General features: G+C 49.7%; 1 protein-coding gene across 4 annotated transcripts in view; it reads left to right on the top strand.

Moving 5' to 3' along the window:
* The window catches only part of LOC139391597 (nectin-2-like), a 101061-nt gene that overhangs the window by 12425 nt on the left and 61858 nt on the right, over positions 1-26778 (top strand). Inside the window, exon 2 of one of the 4 annotated variants that reach the window (XM_071138980.1) lies at positions 19479-19575. The exons of the other annotated variants lie outside the window; for them this stretch is intronic. Within the exon in view, the coding sequence (XP_070995081.1) occupies positions 19497-19575 (79 nt within the window). The 5' untranslated portion in view covers positions 19479-19496. The remainder of the gene's footprint in view (positions 1-19478; positions 19576-26778) is intronic. 4 annotated transcript variants of the gene reach the window in all.

Consider the following 26778-nt stretch of genomic DNA (forward strand, 5'->3'; position numbering starts at 1 on the left):
ACCACATCATCACATGCTACTATGGGCTGTTGATGGTGAAGAATTTAATGTCCCAGTTCTCTCCTTCTTCCCAAAGTGTACACTTGTTCACTTCCCTTCCCTGATTGGAAATGGAAATGACTGGTATAAGAAGTATGGTGTAAACTCCCACTAGCCTATGCCTCCACCAATCCAATGCTTAGATTTGTGGGAAGTAGTTATTTCAAGCAGGAGAGAGGACATACCGTGTTATTGGGCTACAGCCAGGGAAGACATTTAGGCAGTGAAGTGGGAGTTTGTTTAGTGTGGGACATTTTATCAGAGATAAGAGTGGAGCAGGAACCGCACATTCAGTTATGTTTAAATGGTTCAAGATAAATCTGAGATATTACACAGTGTGTTGTCTTCTATTTCCCCATGTTCTTCTGAATCTCAGAAACATTAAAGGGAAGATGGCCGTTGGCAGACTGCATTTCTGATTAGTCACAACACACTGATGCCCACAGCTATCAACCTTACCAGCTCTGTTTGCCTTGTTCTGTGTGTATCCCAAATGGCTCCATATATAGTGTACTCATTTTAACCAGAGACCTATGGGTCCTAGTCAAGTGTGCACTATATTTGGGAATAAGGTGCCATTTGAGATGTCACCTCTGTCAATTACAGTGTAGTTATGCAACTGCCACCCAAAGCAAACCTCATGATGACCTTTTTCAACTTGAATTTCTACAAAAAACCAGCCTATCTGAATGATCACCATTGAGATTCATTGCAGCCACCAGGACTGGTAGAAAACAGAATAGGAGGAGACTGGAGTGACAGGTTGGCCTTTTCCTCTCACTGGGTTTTGTCAACAGGGTGTACCAAAGTGTTTGTTTACTACAGATAGTCTTGGCACTTCATCTAAATAGAATTTTGTGTTGAATGAGCCCCCCCCACACACACACTATAGCTGATCCCATCCTTCTTGCACAGCCACAGTGGGGTCTCTGACTCAGTCCTATTCCTCTATCCCTCTGCTCTCTGCCAGCCCTCTAACTAATGAATCCAATCTACCTCCTGTAGCTCTATCCCACCCTCTCTCTCTTTCTCTCTGCCTTTCTTTCTCCATGTCTCACTCTCTATCCCTCCTTATCTTCCTTCCTCCTTCTCCATGTCTCTCTCTCTCTCTGTCTCTGTCTCTGTCTGTCTCTGTCTCTGTCTCTCTCTGTCTGTCTCTCTCTCTCTGTCTCTCTCTCTCTCTCTGTCTCTCTCTCTCTCTCTCTCTGTCTCTCTCTCTCTCTCTGTCTCTCTCTGTCTCTCTCTCTCTCTCTCTCTCTGTGTGTTGATTTCCTGTGAGTAGCTTCTTAACTTCCTCCTCTGTAATTTGGTCCTCGTAATTGATCCGTCTGTTCAGTAAGCGCCTGTCTTATAGTCCGTGTCCCCCTCTCCTTCCGTCCCTCCTTCCCCTCATCCCTTGTTTCTCCTGCTGTAATTTGAATGTCTTTGGTTCCCTTCTTTCTCTGCTCTTTCTCTCTCTCTCTCTCTCTCTCCTTCATCTGCCTCTCTCTCCCCCTCTGTCTTATTCCCTCTGTCTGTTTCATCTACATCAACTTTGAAGTTTCTCTTTAAGCCTGCCAATACAAGCTCCTTTCTTTGCTGCTTCTTTCCCTCGCTGGTTTGTAACGGTGCCTTTCCTATCATCATGGTGTATTGCTGCCTCTATATTGCAGTCTCTCTCTGCCTTCTAACAATGTTCCCTTTTCTCCCTCCCTCCCTCCCCCACTCCTGTCCCAGAAGGCTGTTTTTGAAGGTTAAGTTGCTGCGACAGTACAACAACGTTTCCCAACAATCATCTCAAGCCCTCTCCCTCCTCCCTCCCTCACCCTGGCTGCAGAATGGCACTCGGCTATCCCTCCAACACACACACACTTTTTTTTCACAGAACCTCAGGCTCAATGGTGGGCTGAATCACAGATTGCTGAGGGAGAGAGGTTGTGCGAGGGAGAGAGGTTGTGCGAGGGAGAGAGGTTGTGAGGGAGAGGTATGGTTTTATCAGGACAAACCTGTCCCACAGAGATGCTGTGGCCACACTCAATCCTCTGAACTCCTATCACATTCTCAGGACACTGGTGTTACAAGGGCTATAGAGCACAATACACAGATGTGAAGTCTAGCCAGGTCACTTCCCCTAAATGTACCATGCTTGGGTTCTACAGCAGGTTGGATTTGGGGAAGGGAAGAACAGCACCTTGCCTTGATGTGAGTTACTTCTATTTTATATCAAGTTACTGTTGTACTGTGGGCCAGCCAGGCGTTGGTGGGTTAATTATATATTACTGTTATTGAAACAGGCCTGTCATTCTGTTCCTAGTGAAGTCCCCAGTTCCTCCCTCCCCCAACTTTCCCGGTTTCCCCTTCCTTATCCTTCCCTTCCCCAAGGCCACTAGAGCATCACAGAGCAGCCTGTACCTTGGAGCCCCCCCTCCTCTACCTTGCCAGATCTGTCTGACTATCCAGCTCCCCCCTTCCTTTCCAGTCTGTGTGAATGGACAGATCTGTCTGACTATCCAGCTCCCCCCCTTCCTGTTCAGTCTGTGTGAATGGACAGATCTGTCTGACTATCCAGCTCCCCCCCCCTTCCTGTTCAGTCTGTGTGAATGGACAGATCTGTCTGACTATCCAGCTCCCCCCCCTTCCTGTTCAGTCTGTGTGAATGGACAGATCTGTCTGACTATCCAGCTCCCCCCCCTTCCTGTCCAGTCTGTGTGAATGGACAGATCTGTCTGACTATCCAGCTCCCCCCCTTCCTGTCCAGTCTGTGTGAATGGACAGATCTGTCTGACTATCCAGCTCCCCTGAGGAAAGGCGGAGCTCCAAACAATAGTCAGCCTCTCTCTCAAATAAAATGTTATTGGGCACATAAATGTGGTTAGCAGATGTTATTGCGAGTGTAGCTAAATGCTTGTGCTTCTAGTTCAGACAGTGCAGCAATATCTAACAAGTAATATTTAATAATTTCACAACATATACCCAATACACATAAATCTAAGTGAAGGAATGGATTTAAGAATATATAAATATATGGATGAGCAATGTCAGAGCGGCATAAACTAAGATACAGTAGATAGTATAGAATACACTATATACATATGAGTATTGCAAGATATGTAAACATTATTAAAGTGACTAGTGTTCCATTTATTAAGGTGTCCAATGATTTTAAGTCTGTATGTAGGCAGCAGCCTCTGTGTTAGTGATGGCTATTAACACAGTCTGATGGCCTTGAGATAGAAGCTGTTTTTCAGTCCCAGCTTTGATGTACCTGTACTGACCTCGCCTTCTGGATGATGGCGGAAGTTGGAAATGGAAGTTGGAGGAACAGGTGTAGAAAGTGGCTAGTTGGTGGTAGCACTACTTTGGTTCATGTGTGTTGGTGTGTTTAGTTCCTGTGTTGGTGTTGTGTATCTCCTACATGCTTGTCGACTGGCTTTCTTAGCTACTTATGGGCTGTTCTCTGTGTGTGTGTGTGGAGCCAGGCATTTCACTGGGTACCCTCCTGGGTGTTCTGGCCTTGTAGGCAGCTAGGGGCAATTTCCTGATATCTGCCTAACTTTTAGTCTTTAAAGGAAACCATCCTCCCTCTCCTTTCTCACTCCTCTCCTCCCTACATTCACTCGCTCGCAGCTGATTCGTCTTTCAGTGATTCATGAATTCAGCTCTGTCGTGCAATAGCCCTTCTAGGGGGGCTTGGTGTGCGTTTGTGTTCAGTTTGAGTGTGTGTTCATGCTGAGCGACGGGTGAGGGCTTGGGGCGTTGGAGAAAGGTAGAGCGAGAGAGGGAATGTGCTGTGACGCCAGCCAGCCGTGATTAGAGCTGTAACACTCTCTGATTTTTAAACCCACATTTAAATAGACATTGCCTAGGGAGTGTTGGGGGGGGGGGGCGCCCTGCTCTCTAAACGAACACAAGCGTCTTTTAAATAGATGTCCCCAAGGCCCCACCTACCAACTTTTGCATCTCTCTCATTCTCTCTCTCATTTTCTCGTTCTTTCTCTCCTCCCAACACGGAATAGCTTTATCCGCCATAGATTATTGATGTCCTCCCTAGCTATAACCCTCCTCTCTGCCATCCTCCCTTTTCCTCAATCCTTTGGCTTTCTTCCCTGCACCAGTCAGGTCCCTTCCACGCTCCCTCCCTCTTTTCCTTGCTATCTCTCCCCCCTCATTCCTTCTAGCTGACTCCCTCTCTACCCTCAAAACCACAGTCATCTTCCTTCCTGTTCCCAGCTCAACTCTACTTTCCTCTCGCTATCTGTCTTCCCCTCTTGTTCTCTTATTTTCTCTATTTCTGGCCTACTTTCTCTCTCTCTGTCTGTTTCCCAATCTGCCTATATTTATTTACATGCACAGGGAGTGATGGATGAATGAAGGTATATATGGAGGGATGCATGGATGGAGTGGGTTTGGTGGCTGGCAGGATGTGAACAGACGCTGAACAGTTCTGTCAATCTAAACATGACTAATGACTTGGCTAATGGCTTCCTGCGTTCGTTGAGTCGTCTTAGTGTTCTGTCAATGTCATCAATTAATTAGTTCAGTTCCGTTTCAGTATTCTAAGATTGACACTTTCTCAAGTCCTCTCTTAGGACTAAAGCTGATTTCATACTACTGCCAAAGTGCTAAATGTTGTAACTAGAGTATGAACTGGCCTTTATAAGGCAGAGATCTAGAGTTGGAGCTCATTCTAGAGACTGAAGTATAGTAATGAGATTTAGATTCAGACTTCTATAGTTGAACGTGTATTCCCATCCACAGCTCCTCTCCCCTCTTCTGTACATGTCTCGTCCCCTTGTTGAATTATGCAGTGTCCAATGTGACAACCGCAGCTTAGCGACGTAATGAGAACAAATTAATATTCACAGCGTGGGAAGGTGAACTAACACTACTCAGCTTGTTTGTATGTCCCAGTGTTGTAATAGTATGTTGTTCATAAGGCCTGTATCTTTGGTGTAATCAGAGTTAGTGGTGTTAGTGAATGTGAGACGACCACCCTCTGTGCTAAACGGCTGTACACTGAGGGCACAAAACATTGGGAACACCTAACTCCTTTAATATTGAGGTGCACCCCCTTTTGCCCTCAGAACAGCCTCAATTTGTCGGGGCATGGACTCTACAAGATGTCAAGCGTTCCACAAGGATGCTGGCCCATGTTGACTCCAATGCTTCCCACAGTTGTGCCAAGTTGGCTGGATGTCATTTGGGTGGTGGGCTATTCTTGATAGACACTGTTGAGAGTGAAAAACACAGCAACGTTGCAGTTCTTGACACTCAAACCGGTGCGCCTGGAACTTAATACCATACCCGTTCAAAGGCACTTAAATCTTTTGTCCTCAAATCTCTCCCTCTGAATGGCACACATACACAATCCATGTCTCAAGGCTTAAAAATCATTCTTTAACCTGTCTCCTCCCCTTCATCTACACTGATTTGATGTGGATTTAACAGGTGACATCATAGCTTTCACCTGGTCAGTCTATGTCATGGAAAGAGCAGGTGTTCTTATTGTTATGTATACTCAGTGTAAATTATGTGAGTCGTAGTTTGAGGAAGGGGATGGCATTGTCCTAACATGCAGATGTAGCTGGAGTTAACAAACCCCGATACAATGATACATCTACCATTCTCTAGATTTCAGTATGTACTGCACTTTCTCTGTTGTTCGTACCATCCCATCTGAATCAGGCTGGGAGAGGAGCAACAAGACCTGTTGTATGACTGAATATTCTAGATGTATGGATAGAGGAGATTGAAGCTGAATGCACCACCAGACCAGGAGATGTGTTGAAAGATGGAGAGGCTTGGCCTCCATCCTTCTCCAGGCACCCAACCACCAGACCACCGAGCTAACCCAACCACCAGACCACCTAGCTAACCCAACCACCAGACCACCGAGCTAACCCAACCACCAGACCACCGAGTTAACCAGACCACCGAGCTAACCCGACCACCAGACCACTGAGCTAACCCGACCACCAGACCACCGAGCTAACCCGACCACCAGACCACCGAGCTAACCCGACCACCAGACCACCGAGCTAACCCAGACCACCGAGCTAACCCAACCACCAGACCACCGAGCTAACCAGACCACCGAGCTAACCCAACCACCAGACCACCGAGCTAACCCAACCACCAGACCACCGAGCTAACCCAACCATCAGACCACCGAGATAACCCAACCATCAGACCACCTAGGTAACCCAGACCACCTAGCTAACCAGACCACCTAGCTAACCAGACCACCTAGCTAACCCGACCACCAGACCACCTAGCTAACCCAACCACCTAGGTAACCCAACCATCAGACCACCTAGCTAACCAGACCACCTAGCTAACCAGACCACCTAGCTAACCCAACCACCAGACCACCTAGCTAACCCAACCACCTAGGTAACCCAACCATCAGACCACCTAGCTAACCCAACCACCTAGCTAACCCAACCACCTAGCTAACCCAACCATCAGACCACCTAGCTAACCCAACCACCAGACCACCTAGCTAACCCAACCACCCGACCGACCACCTAGCTAACCCAACCACCAGACAGGCTGAACGGACAGGAGAGAGAGAAAGAAAGTGAGGGATGGGAAAGCGAGAAGTAGATAATTGTTCAGCACACAGAGATAAATGTGCCTTGGCAGTAGCTAAAGGGGGAGACGAGAGGGATAGGGAAGAGGAGAAAGGGAAGCTTGTTTCAACACCGTCAGCGGTGGTAATGAGACACAGGTGCAGCCTGTGGAACCACAGAGACTGTCAGAGAGGGGGAGGAGGGGGGGAGGGGGTGTGTGTGTGACAGCGAGTGTGAGCGAGGAAGGGAAACGAGATGGGAGGTGAGTGAAGAGGGGCAAAGAGATGGAAGGAGAGAGAGGTGAAGATGGATGACAAAGGGAGGGCACAAACTGCACAGGAAAAGATGGAGGACAAAGGTGTGAACACTAAGAAATTAGAAGTGTCTGTGTGGGAGAGCGAGCAACACACACACACACACACACACACACAAGCAAGCCAAAGGGGCGAACTGTACTGTACCTGCAGTCCTCCTCGTTAGAGAGCGGTAACAGAGCGGCAGAGTAGTCGGAGATGATCAGCAGGAGAGAGTCTAGAGACACAGGAATTCTAACGTGTGTGTGTGTGTGTGTGTAGGGCTGGGAATTGCCAGGGATCTCACAATACGATATTATCACTATACTTACATGCCAATATTGCGATTCTCACGATTATATACAGTGCCTTGCGAAAGTATTTGGCCCCCTTGAACTTTGCGACCTTTTGCCACATTTCAGGCTTCAAACATAAAGATATAAAACTGTATTTTTTTGTGAAGAATCAACAACAAGTGGGACACAATCATGAAGTGGAACGACATTTATTGGATATTTCAAACTTTTTTAACAAATCAAAAACTGAAAAATTGGGCGTGCAAAATTATTCAGCCCCCTTAAGTTAATACTTTGTAGCACCACCTTTTGCTGCGATTACAGCTGTAAGTCGCTTGGGGTATGTCTCTATCAGTTTTGCACATCGAGAGACTGAAATGTTTTCCCATTCCTCCTTGCAACAGCTCGAGCTCAGTGAGGTTGGATGGAGAGCATTTGTGAACAGCAGTTTTCAGTTCTTTCCACAGATTCTCGATTGGATTCAGGTCTGGACTTTGACTTGGCCATTCTAACACCTGGATATGTTTATTTTTGAACCATTCCATTGTAGATTTTGCTTTATGTTTTGGATCATTGTCTTGTTGGAAGACAAATCTCCGTCCCAGTCTCAGGTCTTTTGCAGATTCCATCAGGTTTTCTTCCAGAATGGTCCTGTATTTGGCTCCATCCATCTTCCCATCAATTTTAACCATCTTCCCTGTCCCTGCTGAAGAAAAGCAGGCCCAAACCATGATGCTGCCACCACCATGTTTGACAGTGGGGATGGTGTGTTCAGCTGTGTTACTTTTACGTCTTGCATTGTTGCCAAAAAGTTCAATTTTGGTTTCATCTGACCAGAGCACCTTCTTCCACATGTTTGGTGTGTCTCCCAGGTGGCTTGTGGCAAACTTTAAACAACACTTTTTATGGATATCTTTAAGAAATGGCTTTCTTCTTGCCACTCTTCCATAAAGGCCAGATTTGTGCAATATACGACTGATTGTTGTCCTATGGACAGAGTCTCCCACCTCAGCTGTAGATCTCTGCAGTTCATCCAGAGTGATCATGGGCCTCTTGGCTGCATCTCTGATCAGTCTTCTCCTTGTATGAGCTGAAAGTTTAGAGGGACGGCCAGGTCTTGGTAGATTTGCAGTGGTCTGATACTCCTTCCATTTCAATATTATCGCTTGCACAGTGCTCCTTGGGATGTTTAAAGCTTGGGAAATCTTTTTGTATCCAAATCCGGCTTTAAACTTCTTCACAACAGTATCTCGGACCTGCCTGGTGTGTTCCTTGTTCTTCATGATGCTCTCTGCGCTTTTAACGGACCTCTGAGACTATCACAGTGCAGGTGCATTTATACGGAGACTTGATTACACACAGGTGGATTGTATTTATCATCATTAGTCATTTAGGTCAACATTGGATCATTCAGAGATCCTCACTGAACTTCTGGAGAGAGTTTGCTGCACTGAAAGTAAAGGGGCTGAATAATTTTGCACGCCCAATTTTTCAGTTTTTGATTTGTTAAAAAAGGTTGAAATATCCAATAAATGTCGTTCCACTTCATGATTGTGTCCCACTTGTTGTTGATTCTTCACAAAAAAATACAGTTCTATATCTTTATGTTTGAAGCCTGAAATGTGGCAAAAGGTCGCAAAGTTCAAGGGGGCCGAATACTTTCGCAAGGCACTGTATGTATTGCAATTTGATAGTGTGATTATGTATTTATTTTTTATGTTCCAAATATAATGCTCACCATATGTCTGCTGCAGAGGGACAAGAGAGAGACATGAGAAAACACATTTTGATCAGTCATGGAAATAAAGGAGCTGAAAACAAATTGGCTTCCAATTTAAAAGAAGATGGAGAACAAGGTATGGAGAAAATACTGGAGATTTGGTGCAGGTACAGCCAACTAGCACAAAAATAATATTAAGATATTGTCAAATTCTATTCCGATAGGTAACTGCATCGATTCCCCCCCCCCCCCCCCCCCTCGGTCTCTCTCTCATTGTGTGTGTGGAATGCTGTAGAAGTGTGTGTCTCCAGAAAAGTGTGTGTGAGGGACATCTGAGGCAGTGGGAGAATGGTCTTTGTATTCAGAACAGAACTGAGTAAATATTTGGAAGTGCCTGCTGTGTGGGGTAGATTGTTATTTGTGGCGGGGGATGAGAAGAGGGAGAGAGATAAGAGGGGAGGAGGAGAGCTGAAGAGCTCAAAGGAGTGCAATTGTTTACCCCGCTATAGAACATAAAGTATGCTTTGCTCAGGGACCACGGAGAGACATCAACAAAGTCTGCTCTGTGCTCAGGGACCATGGAGAGACATCAACAAAGTCTGCTCTGTGCTCAGGGACCATGGAGAGATATCAACAAAGTCTGCTCTGTGCTCAGGGACCATGGAGAGACATCAACAAAGTCTGCTCTGTGCTCAGGGACCATGGAGAGACATCAACAAAGTCTGCTCTGCTCAGGGACCATGGAGAAATATCAACAAAGTCTGCTCTGTGCTCAGGGACCATGGAGAGACATCAACAAAGTCTGCTCTGTGCTCAGGGACCATGGAGAGACATCAACATAAAGTCTGCTCTGTGCTCAGGGACCATGGAGAGATATCAACATAAAGTCTGCTCTGCTCAGGGACCATGGAGAGACATCAACATAAAGTCTGCTCTGTGCTCAGGGACCATGGAGAGACATCAACAAAGTCTGCTCTGTGCTCAGGGACCATGGAGAGATACCAACATAAAGTCTGCTCTGCTCAGGGACCATGGAGAGACATCAACAAAGTCTGCTCTGTGCTCAGGGACCATGGAGAGATATCAACAAAGTCTGCTCTGTGCTCAGGGACCATGGAGAGATATCAACATAAAGTCTGCTCTGTGCTCAGGGACCATGGAGAGACATCAACAAAGTCTGCTCTGTGCTCAGGGACCATGGAGAGATATCAATAAAGTCTGCTCTGTGCTCAGGGACCATGGAGAGATATCAATAAAGTCTGCTCTGTGCTCAGGGACCATGGAGAGATATCAACATAAAGTCTGCTCTGCTCAGGGACCATGGAGAGACATCAACATAAAGTCTGCTCTGTGCTCAGGGACCATGGAGAGACATCAACAAAGTCTGCTCTGTGCTCAGGGACCATGGAGAGATATCAACAAAGTCTGCTCTGCTCAGGGACCATGGAGAGATATCAACATAAAGTCTGCTCTGTGCTCAGGGACCATGGAGAGACATCAACAAAGTCTGCTCTGTGCTCAGGGACCATGGATAGATATCAACAAAGTCTGCTCTGTGCTCAGGGACCATGGAGAGACATCAACAAAGTCTGCTCTGTGCTCAGGGACCATGGAGAGATATCAACATAAAGTCTGCTCTGCTCAGGGACCATGGAGAGACATCAACAAAGTCTGCTCTGTGCTCAGGGACCATGGAGAGATATCAACATAAAGTCTGCTCTGCTCAGGGACCATGGAGAAATATCAACATAAAGTCTGCTCTGTGCTCAGGGACCATGGAGAGACATCAACAAAGTCTGCTCTGTGCTCAGGGACCATGGAGAGATATCAACATAAAGTCTGCTCTGCTCAGGGACCATGGAGAGATATCAATAAAGTCTGCTCTGTGCTCAGGGACATAAACTACTCTGTTCTCTCCCTTTGCTGCCAAATTACATGTGATGTACAGTAGAGCACACTGCTACAGAACTGTCAGTCTCTGGCCATAGACATGTGGGGCCCTCCTCAAAAGTAGTGCACTATAAAGGGAATAGGGTGCCATTTGGCATGCAGTCATGACTAGACAGTGAGTTCCTCTCCTAGTACTGCAGGTTCTGTTCCTCCGGGTGGAATGGCCACTATAGTGCAGTACACCCAGTATTGTTGCTGGAGCTGGGATGAGGCCATGAGTTGTACCTGCACTGAGATAAGACACGTTTGTTAGAGGTGTAGTGGGGTTCACTTGGTAATACTACCAATGAGATGGGGGACAGGAAGGACACACACAGTAGGGCTGGGAATTAGCAGGGACCTCACGATAAGATATGATCACGATACTTTGGTGCCGATTCCATGTTCCAAACATATTGCTCACCATTTGTCTGCTGCAGAGAGACGAGAGAGAGACATGAGAAAAGGAATTTGCATCAGTCATGGAAATAGATTTTTTAATTTTACCTTTATTTAACCAGGCAAGTCAATTAAGAACAAATTCTTATTTTCAATGATGGCCTAGGAACGCTGGGTTAACTCTGCCTTGTGCAGGGGAAAGAACTACAGATTTTTACCTTGTCTGCTCAGGGATTCAATCTTGCAACCTTTTGGTTACTAGTCCCAACGCTCTAACCACGAGGCTACCTTCCGCCCAGAAATGAAAGTGCTGAAAACAATTTGGCACCCTATTTAACAAGATGGTGAACAAGTTATACAAATACTGGAGTCTTGGTGCAGCAAACTGCCGTCAATACGATATAACATCAAAAATAATATCCTGATATGAAACTCTCTAGATTTCCCCTTCTCTAACACAGGGTCCTCTTTCCCCGTGGTTTATGTTGTTAGCCATTGTGTCGAGGACAGGGCAGTATGTGAGGGGTTTTCAACGAGGGGTCATTCATTCATCAGAACACACACACACACACACACACACGCCCCACCCCCAGCCTTTCATCTCCACACTGACAGGCCTCTGTTGTTCTGTCAGTCTCAGAAAGTGAGGGATGGAGGAAGGGAGATGGGGGATATGAAGGGCTGAGGAAGGCAGAGGCAGGAAGAGAACATGTGCTTCTCGATTCCTGTACCATTTCAGAGTCTCTCTCTCTCTCTCTCTCTCTCTCGCTCTCTGAGTGCTCCGTGGGGTCTGTTTGCTGATGACTGCTCTGAACAGATGTGATGCTCAGCAGCTGTTGCTCAACTCTGGTGCATCTCTTTCTGTCTCCATCTATTTCTCTCACTGTCTCTCATTCCCCTCTAAATCTGTTGGCTAGGTTGAAAGCACAACTGGGTTGTGATCTGAACAAGGGGCCATTCTATGTCCAGTCTGACTGAATGGAGCAGGGTGTTGGAGGTTTGACTGCCGGTCACATAAAGCCAATGACTGCTGTTGACTATACTGTAGTATTGACTGCTGTTGACTATACTGTAGTATTGACTGCTATTCACTATACTGTAGTATTGAGGGGCTTGTATTGGCCTGTATTGGTTCCTTACACTACCTGAGAAACTCATTGAAGGTTATGTGTATTGCTCTCTGAAAAGGAGGAGGGGGGTCGTGGTCATTCTGATTTCTGGAGCACTGGGGGCATTGCCCGGGCTTAGGGGTGTGTGTGAGAGACTAGCCGCCACGTGTGTAAGTAGTTCCTCTGACCCCCTCCCTCTATGCTGATAGATGGGGCTCTGATCTGATCTGGGGTGGAAATCTGGGATCAGCGTGGCAGATCCGCTCCTAATCAACGCTGCTCCCTGGAACGCCAGGCGGGAACGCCAGGCGGGAACGACAGCTACGGAATATCACAGGAGCTTGAATTTAACCGCCACTCAAATCTGCAACAAGCAGTCTAATTTAAAGGATGCAGAGATTAAGCTTCTACCCTTCCTGTGTGTCTGCTACTTTGCTCATGTGAAGAACAGAGATATGGAACAGCACTTTGCCCTCATACTATTAGATCAGATTTCACAAGACAAGCTGGTTCCAGGTTTCCTATGACCTTCAACCTCTCCCTCTCTCTGTAGAGCTGCTGTTCATCTGAATATTCCTGCCTGAGCTGATGGAGATTCAAAGGAAGGATCAGTTATTCCCTGGCTCTCCTTTGAGGATCTGACTCATTAGCTAGTGTGTGTGATTAGCCAGCTAGCGTTTGATGTGGCACTTGGTGTGTGTGTTACCGCACAGCAGCTCTGTCCTCAGGTAGGTAGCAGCCCAGGTGTTCTTTGATTCCCAACGTCCCACACCTGGAGAGGGGAGGAAGACGGGAGGAAGATCTATTAACCTGTCAGTCATAACAGAGTTATCACACTAGAAGACATTGTTCATTTCCATGTTGACTCAGCAGAAAAAAAGCTGCCTGTTACTGTGGTTTATTTTTACCAACACAAATACAGAGTACAATGTTTACTGAGTAAGACATTCACTTTCACGGGCGACAGTTTTGGTTTGATAGTGACGTTATGGGCAGGGTTCAGTTTCTGCATTTGGTATTTGACCGCCACGCTGAAACAGGAAATTCCCCTAAAAGACCAGTGGTTCATTTTTACCCACACACATATGTTAAGACATTAACTTTCACTTTCACGACCGGCAGTCTTTGTTTGATGGTTACGTTTTGGGCAGGTTTCAGTTTTCGCAGCTGCACTTTCTGTTGGAATTTGACCGTCACACTGAAACAGGAATTTCTCCTAAAATACCAGTGTGTTGCTTAGTAAGGAATGTAGTCCACTGGATGGGAACTAACCCACCCATTCTACTGGACTCTGGATGGGAACTAACCCACCCATTCTACTGGACTCTGGATGGGAACTAACCCACCCATTCTACTGGACTCTGGATGGGAACTAACCCACCCATTCTACTGGACTCTGGATGGGAACTAACCCACCCATTCTACTGGACTCTGTATGCTATAGCTTCAGATGAAAGTGTGTGTGATTGACAAATTCCCCTTGGATCCCTTTTCTTAATCAGAACTGTGAACTTTGATACTAGTGAACAAAATTGGAACACGTTGAGGTAATGGAATGAATAGTTTCATGTCTTGTTTTGGGGGGAAACGGTGAACGTCTTTTCCCTTTTGAACAGAAATGACAAACAGTGGAATGTGGAGAACACAGTCAAATTAGGCTACAACAGAATACAGCCTCAATTGCTTGTTTCTCTGTCTGTTACTGATTACAGTCTGATTATGGCCCCTGTTGTAGTAGGGCATCAGAGCATGACTGGGACTTGGGGGGCCATGATAGAGGGTCTATTTAGGGACTATCTCTCCCCTCCTCCATCTCTCTATTCATCACTCTATCTTAACAGAATAGACGGTCAACAAAGTCAGCCCTTCCCAACTGTAATGACTGGTAGATGGGTGACTGTTCCTGCCTAATGGTGTGTGACTGTGTGTAATAGTGTGCACTATTGTTCCTGTGTGATCTTCAGAGGGCTGCCATTGCCTTAGATCAGTGTGCAAAGCCCAAAGAGAGGCAGGTAAATGTCCACTCAATGATTGTTGCTTTAATAAACCCTCAGTGATGTAATAACGGTTGGACAACTTTACTAATAACACTGTTTAAACCTGCTAGCTCACGATAGACGGTGTTCACAGCGCCAGTCACCATGGTGACGTAGGTAATATACCAACTCCCTATATGTGCTATAGAGGTGTTTGATTGAATGCGCTATAGGCTCACACCATTCTCTCTTATCCCATCCTTCTCCTTATCACTTTACCTCCAGTGAGGTGAGAGCCTATGGGAGGCGTGTGTTAGAGTGCTGGGTTTCATATAGCCTGCCACCTATTCAGAATGGGAACAATGGCAGGAGGAAACCCATCCGTCTACTGGTCCTAACAGACCTGAGAGGAACAGCAGGACAATGGAACTGTTCTGTTACTTCCTTCACAAAGACTCTTTATACCCCTTTCTGTCTCTCACACTCTCAGCCTCTTGGTGTGTCTCACATTATGTCTGTCTCGTTCTCTCGTCTGTCTCTCTCTCCTTCTCTTCTCTCTCCTCCCTTGCTTGTCAGCTTGTCAGTGATTCATTCCAACGTGCTAGATTTCTAATTCAGGCCAGAGTCGTCCTCCGCTGTTCTGATGTAGACGATCAGCTGATATCTGACCAAGCGTTCACTACCCTGTCCTTCAGTCAGTGTTCTGTTAGCCAGCCATATGGTCAGGCGTTGGTTTGATGTCCTGATCCAGTCAGACAGATTGTGGTTTTAATGCACTCTACATATCACATACACCAGGGGTAGGTAACCCTGTTCCTTGTGTTCCGCAGGTACTGCAGGATTTTGTTCCAACTAGGCACCCCACCAGGGGTGCGTTTAGTTAGCGTGAACATTTTCTATGTTGTGGAACGGTTTCCACTGAACGACACCTTTTCCCAAAACGTCCTTGTATGTTCTTATACGGACTCTGAGAAGTTTTCTCCGTTCGGAAGGTGTGCCGGGTCGTGGCTTGAAGTAATGAGTGACCTATTTAAAGGGCAGCGGTGCATTTTAAACTCACAACCCAACTCCTCCCTGTTTAACTGGTTGGTCAGTACTGCACGTTTCAGTTCAATATAACCTTATATTATGTTTTTGTATACTGAACGCAGCCCTGTCCAACTGTGCTAATTGATCTCTTCAGTGATTGCCTTAATTCAAGACACCTGGTCTTCCAGGTCGGTTAAATCAAAAACATGAAGAGCTTATAGCCTATAGCTTCCCGGACCAGGGTTGTCTTCCCGGACCAGGGTTGTCTTCCCGGACCAGGGTTGTCTTCCCGGACCAGGGTTGCCCTACCTCTGACGTACACTATTTTAATCCTCTAAAAGTATCAGAAATTGGATTGGTCTCTTTGATTTGGGGGACGGACTCTTACAAGCCATGACGGTGACCCAATGGGCGTGTGTAATTAGGTTTGAGTGAAAGCTTTGACAAAGCAGCTGGGGAAACAGCCCAAGGTTAATTAAAGTTGAATGTAACTGATGGCAGCTAGGGAGTGCGGCAACTCAGCTGTGTTTGTGTTGTTGACGAGGTGTAAACTGAGGTGTTGTCATGGAATCTCTCATTAAACCCCAGGAGGGATTTTCTACAGCAGATGAATCAGAAGCTCACACCTACTGTAACCAAAAATATCCCCTTGTTATAGACACATTGTTACACTGCTCAGGAGTGATGGACTCTCTCACACACACAGTTCACACATACCCACATAGAATGCAGGCGGTTTTGAGTAGTACAAAAGGCCAGCACTCGATAAAGTTGCAATTGTGTATATTTATTTATTTCCATAACTTCAAAACCTTTTGGAGAAATACCTGTCTGGTGCAGAGTGTGTCTACCTGATCACCTGCCACTCCCTGTGATCCTAGACCTGTATAATTGATGGTAACTCTATTCTGGGTGCTGAGGTTAGATAATGGCAGACAGACAGATCGGGTGAGGGAGATGTCGGGGAACCTATGTTTTTCTGCTGAAGCTGGCAGCCTGCTAGACTCGCTAGAGAGGTGTCGAACAAGGCTCAAATTAAGAAGAGAGATCAGGGAAGTTTTTGAGGAACTGATCCTGAAGTTTCCCCTGACGTTGATCTGAGGTCTGGTTTGTGTTAGCTAGGATCTCCCTGGGGAGGTATTGGTTGGAATGAGGTGGAGTGAGAAGACTAGGCCAGAACCAGATGAGCAAGGATAGACCAACGCTAGAAGGATAAAGCGTGCAACAGAGGGAGGACCTGGACTGAAATGAAGTGGAGAAATAACAAAGCTGTCATGGCCAGACAGTCCCAGAGGAGAGGAGAGGGGAGGTGGACTGTACTGTAGCCGTAGGTTGTGTTCCAAATGCCACCCTATTCCGTTTATAGTGCACTACGTTTGACCCGGGCCCACGCATCCGTAGAGACTGTAGCAGTATAACAGCAGAGGGACTGAGTCATGCAGTAGCAGCAGTATATTTGGCTGAGGAGAGCAGTGTCCTCTCTGTTCTCTGTAAACAACCAGACAAAGGCCCACAACACAACCACATGTCCATCCTCCTGTCGTCTCTCTGGAGTCACAAACCCATCCTCTTTCTTTATATTGTTTGCTCGCTCGCTCTTTCTTGCGCCCCCCCCCCTCCCTCTCCAGTGTAAATGTTTCTCTTTATCAATAATGGAGGTATGAGAAGAGGAGAGCGCTGTGCTCTTTTTCACCAGGAAATGAATAATTTAGCCTGTAGAGACGAGTGCCTGCCTGGGCCATGCTGTGTGTGCTGCTGTGTGTGCTGCTGTGTGTGCTGCTGTGTGTGCCTGCCTGGGCCCTGCTGTGTGTGCTGCCGTGTGTGCCTGCCTGGGCCCTGCTGTGTGTGCTGCCGTGTGTGCCTGCCTGGGCCCTGCTGTGTGTGCTGCCGTGTGTGTCTGCCTGGGCCCTGCTGTGTGTGCTGCCGTGTGTGCCTGCCTGGGCCCTGCTGTGTGTGCTGCCGTGTGTGCCTGCCTGGGCCCTGCTGTGTGTGCTGCTGTGTGTGCCTGCCTGGGCCCTGCCGTGTGGTGCCTGCCTGGGCCCTGCAGTGTGGGCCCTGCCGTGTGTGCCTGCCTGGGCCCTGCCGTGTGGGCCCTGCCGTGTGTGCCTGCCTGGGCCCTGCCGTGTGTGCCTGCCTGGGCCCTGCCGTGTGTGCCTGCCTGGGCCCTGCCGTGTGTGCCTGCCTGGGCCCTGCCGTGTGTGCCTGCCTGGGCCCTGCCGTGTGTGCCTGCCTGGGCCCTGCCGTGTGTGCGCCTGCTTGTTTTTTGTTTAGTTGAGTACTGGGCTTTTGCTTTGCCTGTGCCTCTTAAATGATGTAGTATGTACTATACTGAATGGTACAAAACCATGTCAAAGTTGAGTACTGTATGTTAGTAGGTATACCCCTTGTTAGGAGAATACTGGACATTTAGTACACTAAGGTTGAAACTAAATTTAGCTACTGTATGACTGTACTCAGTCATATGATGCATGCCCTATGGGGCCTGGTCAAAAGTAGTGCCAAAAGTAGTGTATTTAGGGAATAGGGTGCCATTTGGGGTGGAGCCTTATTCAAAGTCTACTCCTATAACGATCACTCCATCCACACAAACTCACTGGACCAGAATTGACCTTCTGTTCTCTGGTATGTGCATACCTGGTGAGAAGGAGGGGAGGGGGTAGAGAGTGATGGAGAGACGGTGGGAGAGAGAGTGATGGGGGGAGGGAGAGAGAGCGAGGGAGGGACGGGGGGAGAGAGAGAGAGCGAGGGAGGGACGGGGGGAGTGAGAGCGAGGGAGGGACGGGGGAGGGGAAGGGTGGAAATCCACTGAGATACAGCATGTAATACATTTAGTTTGTCAGATCCTACTGGGTCCCTGTAGTAAAGGGACTGGAGCCCCCTGTCAGATCCTGCTTGGGTCCCTGTAGTAAAGGGACTGGAGGCCCCTGTCAGATCCTGCTGGGTCCCTGTAGTAAAGGGACTGGAGGCCCCTGTCAGATCCTGCAGTAGTAGTTCTCACACTCAGTCATATACAGTACGTGTCAGTGACCTGAGAGTACAGGTAGGGTCACTGTCTAGTTTTACTTTCAGTTAGTATGCCTCTAACTATTTAAATGCCCTAGTTCTTCATTTTCTTCTTCTTCCATTTAAGAATAATAGAGGCCAGTGTGTTCTTGGGGACCTTCAATGCTGCAGAAATCCCCAGATCTGTGTCTTGGCACAGTCATGTTTCCGAGCTCTGACAGTGCATGCTCTGACATGCACTGTCAACTGTGGGACCTTATATTTAGACAGTTGTGTGCCTTTCCAAATCATGTCCAATCAATTGAATTTACCACAGGTGGGCTGCAATCAAGTTGTAGAAACATCTCAAGGATGATCAATGTAAACAGGAATCCCCTGAGCTCAATTTTGAGTCTCAATGCAAAAGATAAGAACACTTATTTCAGTTTTTTATTTTTAGTAACTTTGCAAAAAATTCAATATATTTTCCTTTGTCATTATGGGGATTTGTATTTAGAATGATGAAAAAAAAAATCCATTTTAGAACAAGTCTGTAATGTAACAAAATGTGGAAAAAGTCAAGGGGTCTGAATACTTTCAGAATGCACTGTAGTACACTACTGACCAGCATCCCTTTACCCATATAGTGCACTAACTCCATAGTGCTCTACATGTGGCATAGGGTGTAATTTGAGGCATAGCCTATAGTTGTAGTGTATCTAAATGTATCCTTCCTGTGTATTGATTATCTGGTGATGTAGTGGGCTGAGAGAAGGTCAATGAGAGGATGGGCCATGTTTCACCTTCTCTCTACTTCCTCTCCTGTTGTAAGCTTGTCAAACGTCTGCTCTGCCTGCTGCTGTCCTAGCTAACTTGCTGACCAGACCGCATGTGCACATGTTGATTCTGTCCACCCACACCAGATGCGATCAGGACACGCAGGTTGAAATATCCAACAAACTCTGGACCAAGTGAATTAATTTGTGGACAGGTCGAAAAGCATTAAACATTGATGCCAATTTAGCTAGCTAATTTGTCCTGGGATATAAACATTGGGTAGTTATTTTACCTGAAATGCACAAGGTCCTCTTCTCTGACAATTAATCCACAGATAAAAGGGGAGAAGTGTGTTTCTAGTAATCTCTCCTCCTTCAGGCTTCTTCTTTGGACTTTATGGCAACCAACACTAAGGTGCATTACCGCCACCAACTGGACTGGAGTGTGGACCTCAGTTCATCTTTCAATCACCCACGTGGGTATATGCTCCTAAAAACCAATGAGGATGTATGTACATTTTTGCTACGTTTGCACACGTGACGAGTCTTGTCTGGTCAACATGTAAGCCTTAGTACGCAACACTCTGCTCCCTGCATACCAAACGGTGTGTGGACATGTTTCCTCTTTTTGAAATATCAATGTCACTGAACGAGTCTAACAATGTAATTGAATAAGGGGATGTTTAACTTGCCTAGTAAACAGTCAACTAGTTATTACTTATTGTCTACGGTACAGGTTGTTATGCTTGTCTAAAGAGCAAAGTATGTTTTTTACACCTCAAGATGAGGCTTCACTTCAAGTAGAGATACTGTACAGACTACACAGCAGCCCAATTCTGCTGTTACTTTGAGAGAAGAGTGTGTAGTTTAGAGGGCAAATGCCCACCATTATACACAGTTACTGTAGATTCTACCACTGTAGCCTGTATCAAGGCTGTTATTCTCCTAGGCCAGAAAAAGGCTAATGTATGTCCTCCCTCGCCACCACAGCAGCAACTACTTATTAGACTACTTTATTAGCCCAGTCACAGGCTTTGTCCCAAATAGTACCCTATTCCCAGTGTAGTGCACTATGTTTGATCACGGCCCGCAGGGCTCTAAATGCACACTATATCGGGACTAGGGTGCCATCTGGGACGGATGTCAGTGACACAATGGCAATCAGAGTACTTGCGGAGATGCAGGTTATTTGGCTTCAACCCCAGACAAACCACTGGCCAGCCCACAGGATCACACTGAGGAGCTAAAAGGCTACATGTGTTTGGTTGAATACCAGAGGGAGTGCAGCAGCTAATGTAGGTAATCAAATAAATCAAGGTCCAGGATGATTGGACAAATGGACCACCGCAGAGCTCTGTAGAGAACAGGGTAGCACAGGGGCTAATGTACAAGGCCATTCTCAGTAGGATACATCGCAGCACAATGTTTAGTCTTTGTTCTTATTGGACACATGCAGGCTGAACCTCCCTGCTTCACTCAATTTCCAAATGTTTTCAGTTTCCTCCCAACTGAACAGGACTTGAGACCAGCAGGGAATACTGTTTGAGGGTTAAGCCTGCATGGTATTAGACAGTAGGCTGAATGCTTGTTTTGGACAGTAAATGGTCTAGTGAATACTGGGGATGTGGTGTTACTCTGTAAATAACTGGCCTCTTTGGGGCTAGAGATGGACTGTGTTGCATCTGTGCTGCATCACAGTGACCATCAGACAGAGGACAAGAGAACCATTTAGGCATCAGCCTCACTCAGTCACACACTGATTCAGGTAAGCAGCAGACAGACCGACAGGGAGCTAAGTAGACAGACAGGCAGACCGACCGGGACCTAAGCAGACCGACGGGGAGCTGAGTAGACAGACGAGCAGACCGACGGGGAGCTGAGTAGACAGACGAGCAGACCGACGGGGAGCTGAGTAGACAGACGAGCAGACCGACGGGGAGCTGAGTAGACAGACGAGCAGACCGACGGGGAGCTGAGTAGACAGACGAGCAGACCGACGGGGAGCTGAGTAGACAGACGAGCAGACCGACGGGGAGCTGAGTAGACAGACGAGCAGACCGACGGGGAGCTGAGTAGACCGACGGGGAGCTGACAGACGACGGGGAGCTGAGACCGACGGGGAGCTGAGTAGACCGACGGGGAGCTGAGTAGACCGACGGGGAGCTGAGTAGACCGACGGGGAGCTGAGTAGACCGACGGGGAGCTGAGTAGACAGACGGGTTGAGTAGACAGACGGGTTGAGTAGACAGACGGGTTGAGTAGACAGACCAGGAGCTGAGTAGACAGACGGGTTGAGTAGACAGACGAGCAGACCGACGGGGAGCTGAGCAGACAGACGAGCAGACCGACGGGGAGCTGAGCGGACAGACGAGCAGACCGACGGGGAGCTGAGTAGACAGACGAGCAGACCGACGGGGAGCTGAGTAGACAGACGGGGAGCTGAGTAGACAGACGAGCAGACCGACGGGGAGCTGAGCAGACAGACGAGCAGACCGACGGGGAGCTGAGTAGACAGACGAGCAGACCGACGGGGAGCTGAGTAGACAGACGAGCAGACCGACGGGGAGCTGAGCGGACAGACGAGCAGACCGACGGGGAGCTGAGCAGACAGACGAGCAGACCGACGGGGAGCTGAGCAGACAGACGAGCAGACCGACGGGGAGCTGAGCAGACAGACGAGCAGACCGACGGGGAGCTGAGCAGACAGACGAGCAGACCGACGGGGAGCTGAGTAGACAGACGAGCAGACCGAGGGGGAGCTGAGTAGACAGACGGGGAGCTGAGTAGACAGACGAGCAGACCGACGGGGAGCTGAGTAGACAGACGAGCAGACCGACGGGGAGCTGAGTAGACAGACGAGCAGACCGACGGGGAGCTGAGTAGACAGACGAGCAGACCGACGGGGAGCTGAGCAGACTGACGGGGAGCTGAGTAGACAGACGGGGAGCTGAGTAGACAGACGAGCAGACCGAGGAGCTTAGTGGGCAGACGAGCAGACCGACGGGGAGCTGAGTAGACAGACGGGGAGCTGAGTAGACAGACGGGGAGCTGAGTAGACAGACGGGGAGCTGAGTAGACAGACGGGGAGCTGAGTAGACAGACGGGGAGCTGAGTAGACAGACGGGTTGAGTAGACAGACGAGGAGCTGAGTAGACAGACGAGCAGACCGAGGAGCTTAGTGGGCAGACGAGCAGACCGACGGGGAGCTGAGTAGACAGACGAGCAGACCGACGGGGAGCTGAGTAGACAGACGAGCAGACCGACGGGGAGCTGAGTAGACAGACGAGCAGACCGACGGGGAGCTGAGTAGACAGACGAGCAGACCGACGGGGAGCTGAGTAGACAGACGAGCAGACCGACGGGGAGCTGAGTAGACAGACGAGCAGACCGACGGGGAGCTGAGTAGACAGACGAGCAGACCGACGGGGAGCTGAGTAGACAGACGAGCAGACCGACGGGGAGCTGAGTAGACAGACGAGCAGACCGACGGGGAGCTGAGTAGACAGACGAGCAGACCGAGGGGGAGCTGAGTAGACAGACGAGCAGACCGAGGGGGAGCTGAGTAGACAGACGAGCAGACCGAGGAGCTTAGTAGACAGACGAGCAGACCGACGGGGAGCTGAGTAGACAGACGAGCAGACCGAGGAGCTTAGTGAGCAGACCGAGGAGCTGAGTAGACAGACGGGTTGAGTAGACAGACGAGCAGACCGACGGGGAGCTGAGTGGGCAGACGGGTTGAGTAGACAGACGAGGAGCTGAGTAGACAGACAAGCAGACCGACGGGGAGCTGAGTAGACAGACGAGCAGACCGACGGGGAGCTGAGTAGACAGACGAGCAGACCGACGGGGAGCTGAGTAGACAGACGAGCAGACCGAGGGGGAGCTGAGTAGACAGACGGGGAGCTGAGTAGACAGACGAGCAGACCGACGGGGAGCTGAGTAGACAGACGAGCAGACCGACGGGGAGCTGAGTAGACAGACGAGCAGACCGACGGGGAGCTGAGTAGACAGACGAGCAGACCGACGGGGAGCTGAGTAGACAGACGAGCAGACCGACGGGGAGCTGAGTAGACAGACGAGCAGACCGAGGAGCTTAGTGGGCAGACGAGCAGACCGAGGAGCTTAGTGGGCAGACGAGCAGACCGACGGGGAGCTGAGTAGACAGACGAGCAGACCGAGGAGCTTAGTGGGCAGACGAGCAGACCGACGGGGAGCTGAGTAGACAGACGAGCAGACCGACGGGGAGCTGAGTAGACAGACGAGCAGACCGACGGGGAGCTGAGTAGACAGACGAGCAGACCGACGGGGAGCTGAGTAGACAGACGGGTTGAGTAGACAGACGGGTTGAGTAGACAGACGGGTTGAGTAGACAGACGGGTTGAGTAGACCGACGGGGAGCTGAGTAGACAGACGGGGAGCTGAGTAGACAGACGAGCAGACCGACGGGGAGCTGAGTAGACAGACGAGCAGACCGACGGGGAGCTGAGTAGACAGACGAGCAGACCGACGGGGAGCTGAGTAGACAGACGAGCAGACTGACGGGGAGCTGAGTAGACAGACGAGCAGACCGAGGAGCTTAGTGGGCAGACGAGCAGACCGAGGAGCTTAGTGGGCAGACGAGCAGACCGACGGGGAGCTGAGTAGACAGACGAGCAGACCGAGGAGCTTAGTGGGCAGACGAGCAGACCGACGGGGAGCTGAGTAGACAGACGAGCAGACCGACGGGGAGCTGAGTAGACAGACGAGCAGACCGACGGGGAGCTGAGTAGACAGACGAGCAGACCGACGGGGAGCTGAGTAGACAGACGGGTTGAGTAGACAGACGGGTTGAGTAGACAGACGGGTTGAGTAGACAGACGAGCAGACCGACGGGGAGCTGAGTAGACAGACGGGTTGAGTAGACAGACGGGTTGAGTAGACAGACGGGTTGAGTAGACAGACGAGCAGACCGACGGGGAGCTGAGTAGACAGACGAGCAGACCGACGGGGAGCTGAGTAGACAGACGAGCAGACCGACGGGGAGCTGAGTAGACAGACGAGCAGACCGACGGGGAGCTGAGTGGGCGGGCAGACCGACGGGGAGCTGAGTAGACAGACGAGCAGACCGACGGGGAGTTGAGTAGACAGACGAGCAGACCGACGGGGAGCTGAGTAGACAGACGAGCAGACCGACGGGGAGCTGAGTAGACAGACGGGTTGAGTAGACAGACGGGTTGAGTAGACAGACGAGCAGACCGACGGGGAGCTGAGTGGGCAGACGAGCAGACCGACGGGGAGCTGAGTAGACAGACGAGCAGACCGACGGGGAGCTGAGTAGACAGACGAGCAGACCGACGGGGAGCTGAGTAGACAGACGAGCAGACCGACGGGGAGCTGAGTAGACAGACAGACGAGCAGACCGACGGGGAGCTGAGTAGACAGACGAGCAGACCGACGGGGAGCTGAGTAGACAGACGAGCAGACCGACGGGGAGCTGAGTAGACAGACGAGCAGACCGACGGGGAGCTGAGTGGGCGGGCAGACCGACGGGGAGCTGAGTAGACAGACGAGCAGACCGACGGGGAGTTGAGTAGACAGACGAGCAGACCGACGGGGAGCTGAGTAGACAGACGAGCAGACCGACGGGGAGCTGAGTAGACAGACGAGCAGACCGATGGGGAGCTGAGTAGACAGACGAGCAGACCGACGGGGAGCTGAGTAGACAGACGAGCAGACCGAGGAGCTTAGTGGGCAGACGAGCAGACCGAAGAGCTTAGTGGGCAGACGAGCAGACCGACGGGGAGCTGAGTAGACAGACGAGCAGACCGAGGAGCTTAGTGGGCAGACGAGCAGACCGACGGGGAGCTGAGTAGACAGACGAGCAGACCGACGGGGAGCTGAGTAGACAGACGAGCAGACCGACGGGGAGCTGAGTAGACAGACGAGCAGACCGACGGGGAGCTGAGTAGACAGACGGGTTGAGTAGACAGACGGGTTGAGTAGACAGACGAGCAGACCGACGGGGAGCTGAGTAGACAGACGGGTTGAGTAGACAGACGGGTTGAGTAGACAGACGAGCAGACCGACGGGGAGCTGAGTAGACAGACGAGCAGACCGACGGGGAGCTGAGTAGACAGACGAGCAGACCGACGGGGAGCTGAGTGAGCAGACCGACGGGGAGCTGAGTGAGCAGACCGACGGGGAGCTGAGTAGACAGACGAGCAGACCGACGGGGAGCTGAGTAGACAGACGGGTTGAGTAGACAGACGGGTTGAGTAGACAGACGAGCAGACCGACGGGGAGCTGAGTGGGCGGGCAGACCGACGGGGAGCTGAGTGGGCGGGCAGACCGACGGGGAGCTGAGTGGGCGGGCAGACCGACGGGGAGCTGAGTGGGCGGGCAGACCGACGGGGGGGGAGGGAAAGAAAGAAAGGGGTATTAGGCGTATGTTCCCTTTAAAGCCACGGCTGTTCAAATGGGGGGGGGGGGGGGGGGGGGGGGGGGGTGTCATGTCATACTCCCACTGTTCCTCTGCCCTCTATTCTGAGACAGTCCTCATTTTCTCTCAAGGTCGTGTGTGTGTGTGTGTGTGTGTGTGTGTGTGTGTGTGTGTGTGTGTGTGTGTGTGTGTGTGTGTGTGTGTGTGTGTGTGTGTGTGTGTGTGTGTGGTGTGTAGTCTACCTTTGCTCTCCTCTACTGCTCCACACCTCCCTCTCTCCCTTGTCGTCCTTCCTTCTGTCATTCTGTTCTCCATGCACCGATTCCCTCTCCTGTTCTCGCTCTCATTCTCTACTTTTCCTCTGTCTAAACATCTCCTACTTTATTTATCTCACTTTCACTGTCTATCTCCTCTGTCTCCTGCTCTCCTTCTCTTTCTCTCTGTGCCCCTCAGATGTTGCTCATCAAATGTGTTTATCGCTTCCCCTCCTCTCAAGGTCCGTCGATTTCTCACTCTTTCCCTCCCCCTCCATTGCTTGTACCCTATTCTCTCCATTTCTCCCTCATGTCTCTTACTTCACCGGTCACTCACCCTGCTGTCTCTCCCTCTCTCCGTCGTCTCTCCCTCTCTCCGTCGTCTCTCCCTCTCTCCTTCGTCTCTCCCTCTCTCCTTCGTCTCTCCCTCTCTCCTTTCTCTCCCTCTCCCCTTCGTCTCTCCCTCTCCCCTTCGTCTCTCCCTCTCCCCTTCGTCTCTCCCTCTCCCTTTCGTCTCTCCCTCTCCCCTTCGTCTCTCCCTCTCCCCTTCGTCTCTCCCTCTCCCCTTCGTCTCTCGCTCTCCCCTTCGTCTCTCGCTCTCCCCTTCGTCTCTCGCTCTCCCCTTCGTCTCTCGCTCTCCCCTTCGTCTCTCGCTCTCCCCTTCGTCTCTCGCTCTCTCCTTCGTCTCTCGCTCTCTCCTTCGTCTCTCTCTCTCTCCTTCGTCTCTCTCTCTCTCCTTCGTCTCTCGCTCTCTCCTTCGTCTCTCGCTCTCTCCTTCGTCTCTCGCTCTCTCCTTCGTCTTTCGCTCTCTCCTTCGTCTCTCGCTCTCTCCTTCGTCTCTCGCTCTCTTGCTTGCTGTCCACTCATCCTGCATCACTTTGACATATCCTAGCTGTCTCATCCTTCCATCCTCCCGGCACACCTCTCCTTTTTCCCATCCGTTTTCCCTTCATCAGCGGCATGGTGGGAAATATGTAGATGTCATGCAGAGCTCAGAGAGGACGGGG

The sequence above is a fragment of the Oncorhynchus clarkii genome, chromosome 3, assembly GCF_045791955.1.
Source record: "Oncorhynchus clarkii lewisi isolate Uvic-CL-2024 chromosome 3, UVic_Ocla_1.0, whole genome shotgun sequence".
NCBI classification, from domain to species: domain Eukaryota; kingdom Metazoa; phylum Chordata; class Actinopteri; order Salmoniformes; family Salmonidae; genus Oncorhynchus; species Oncorhynchus clarkii.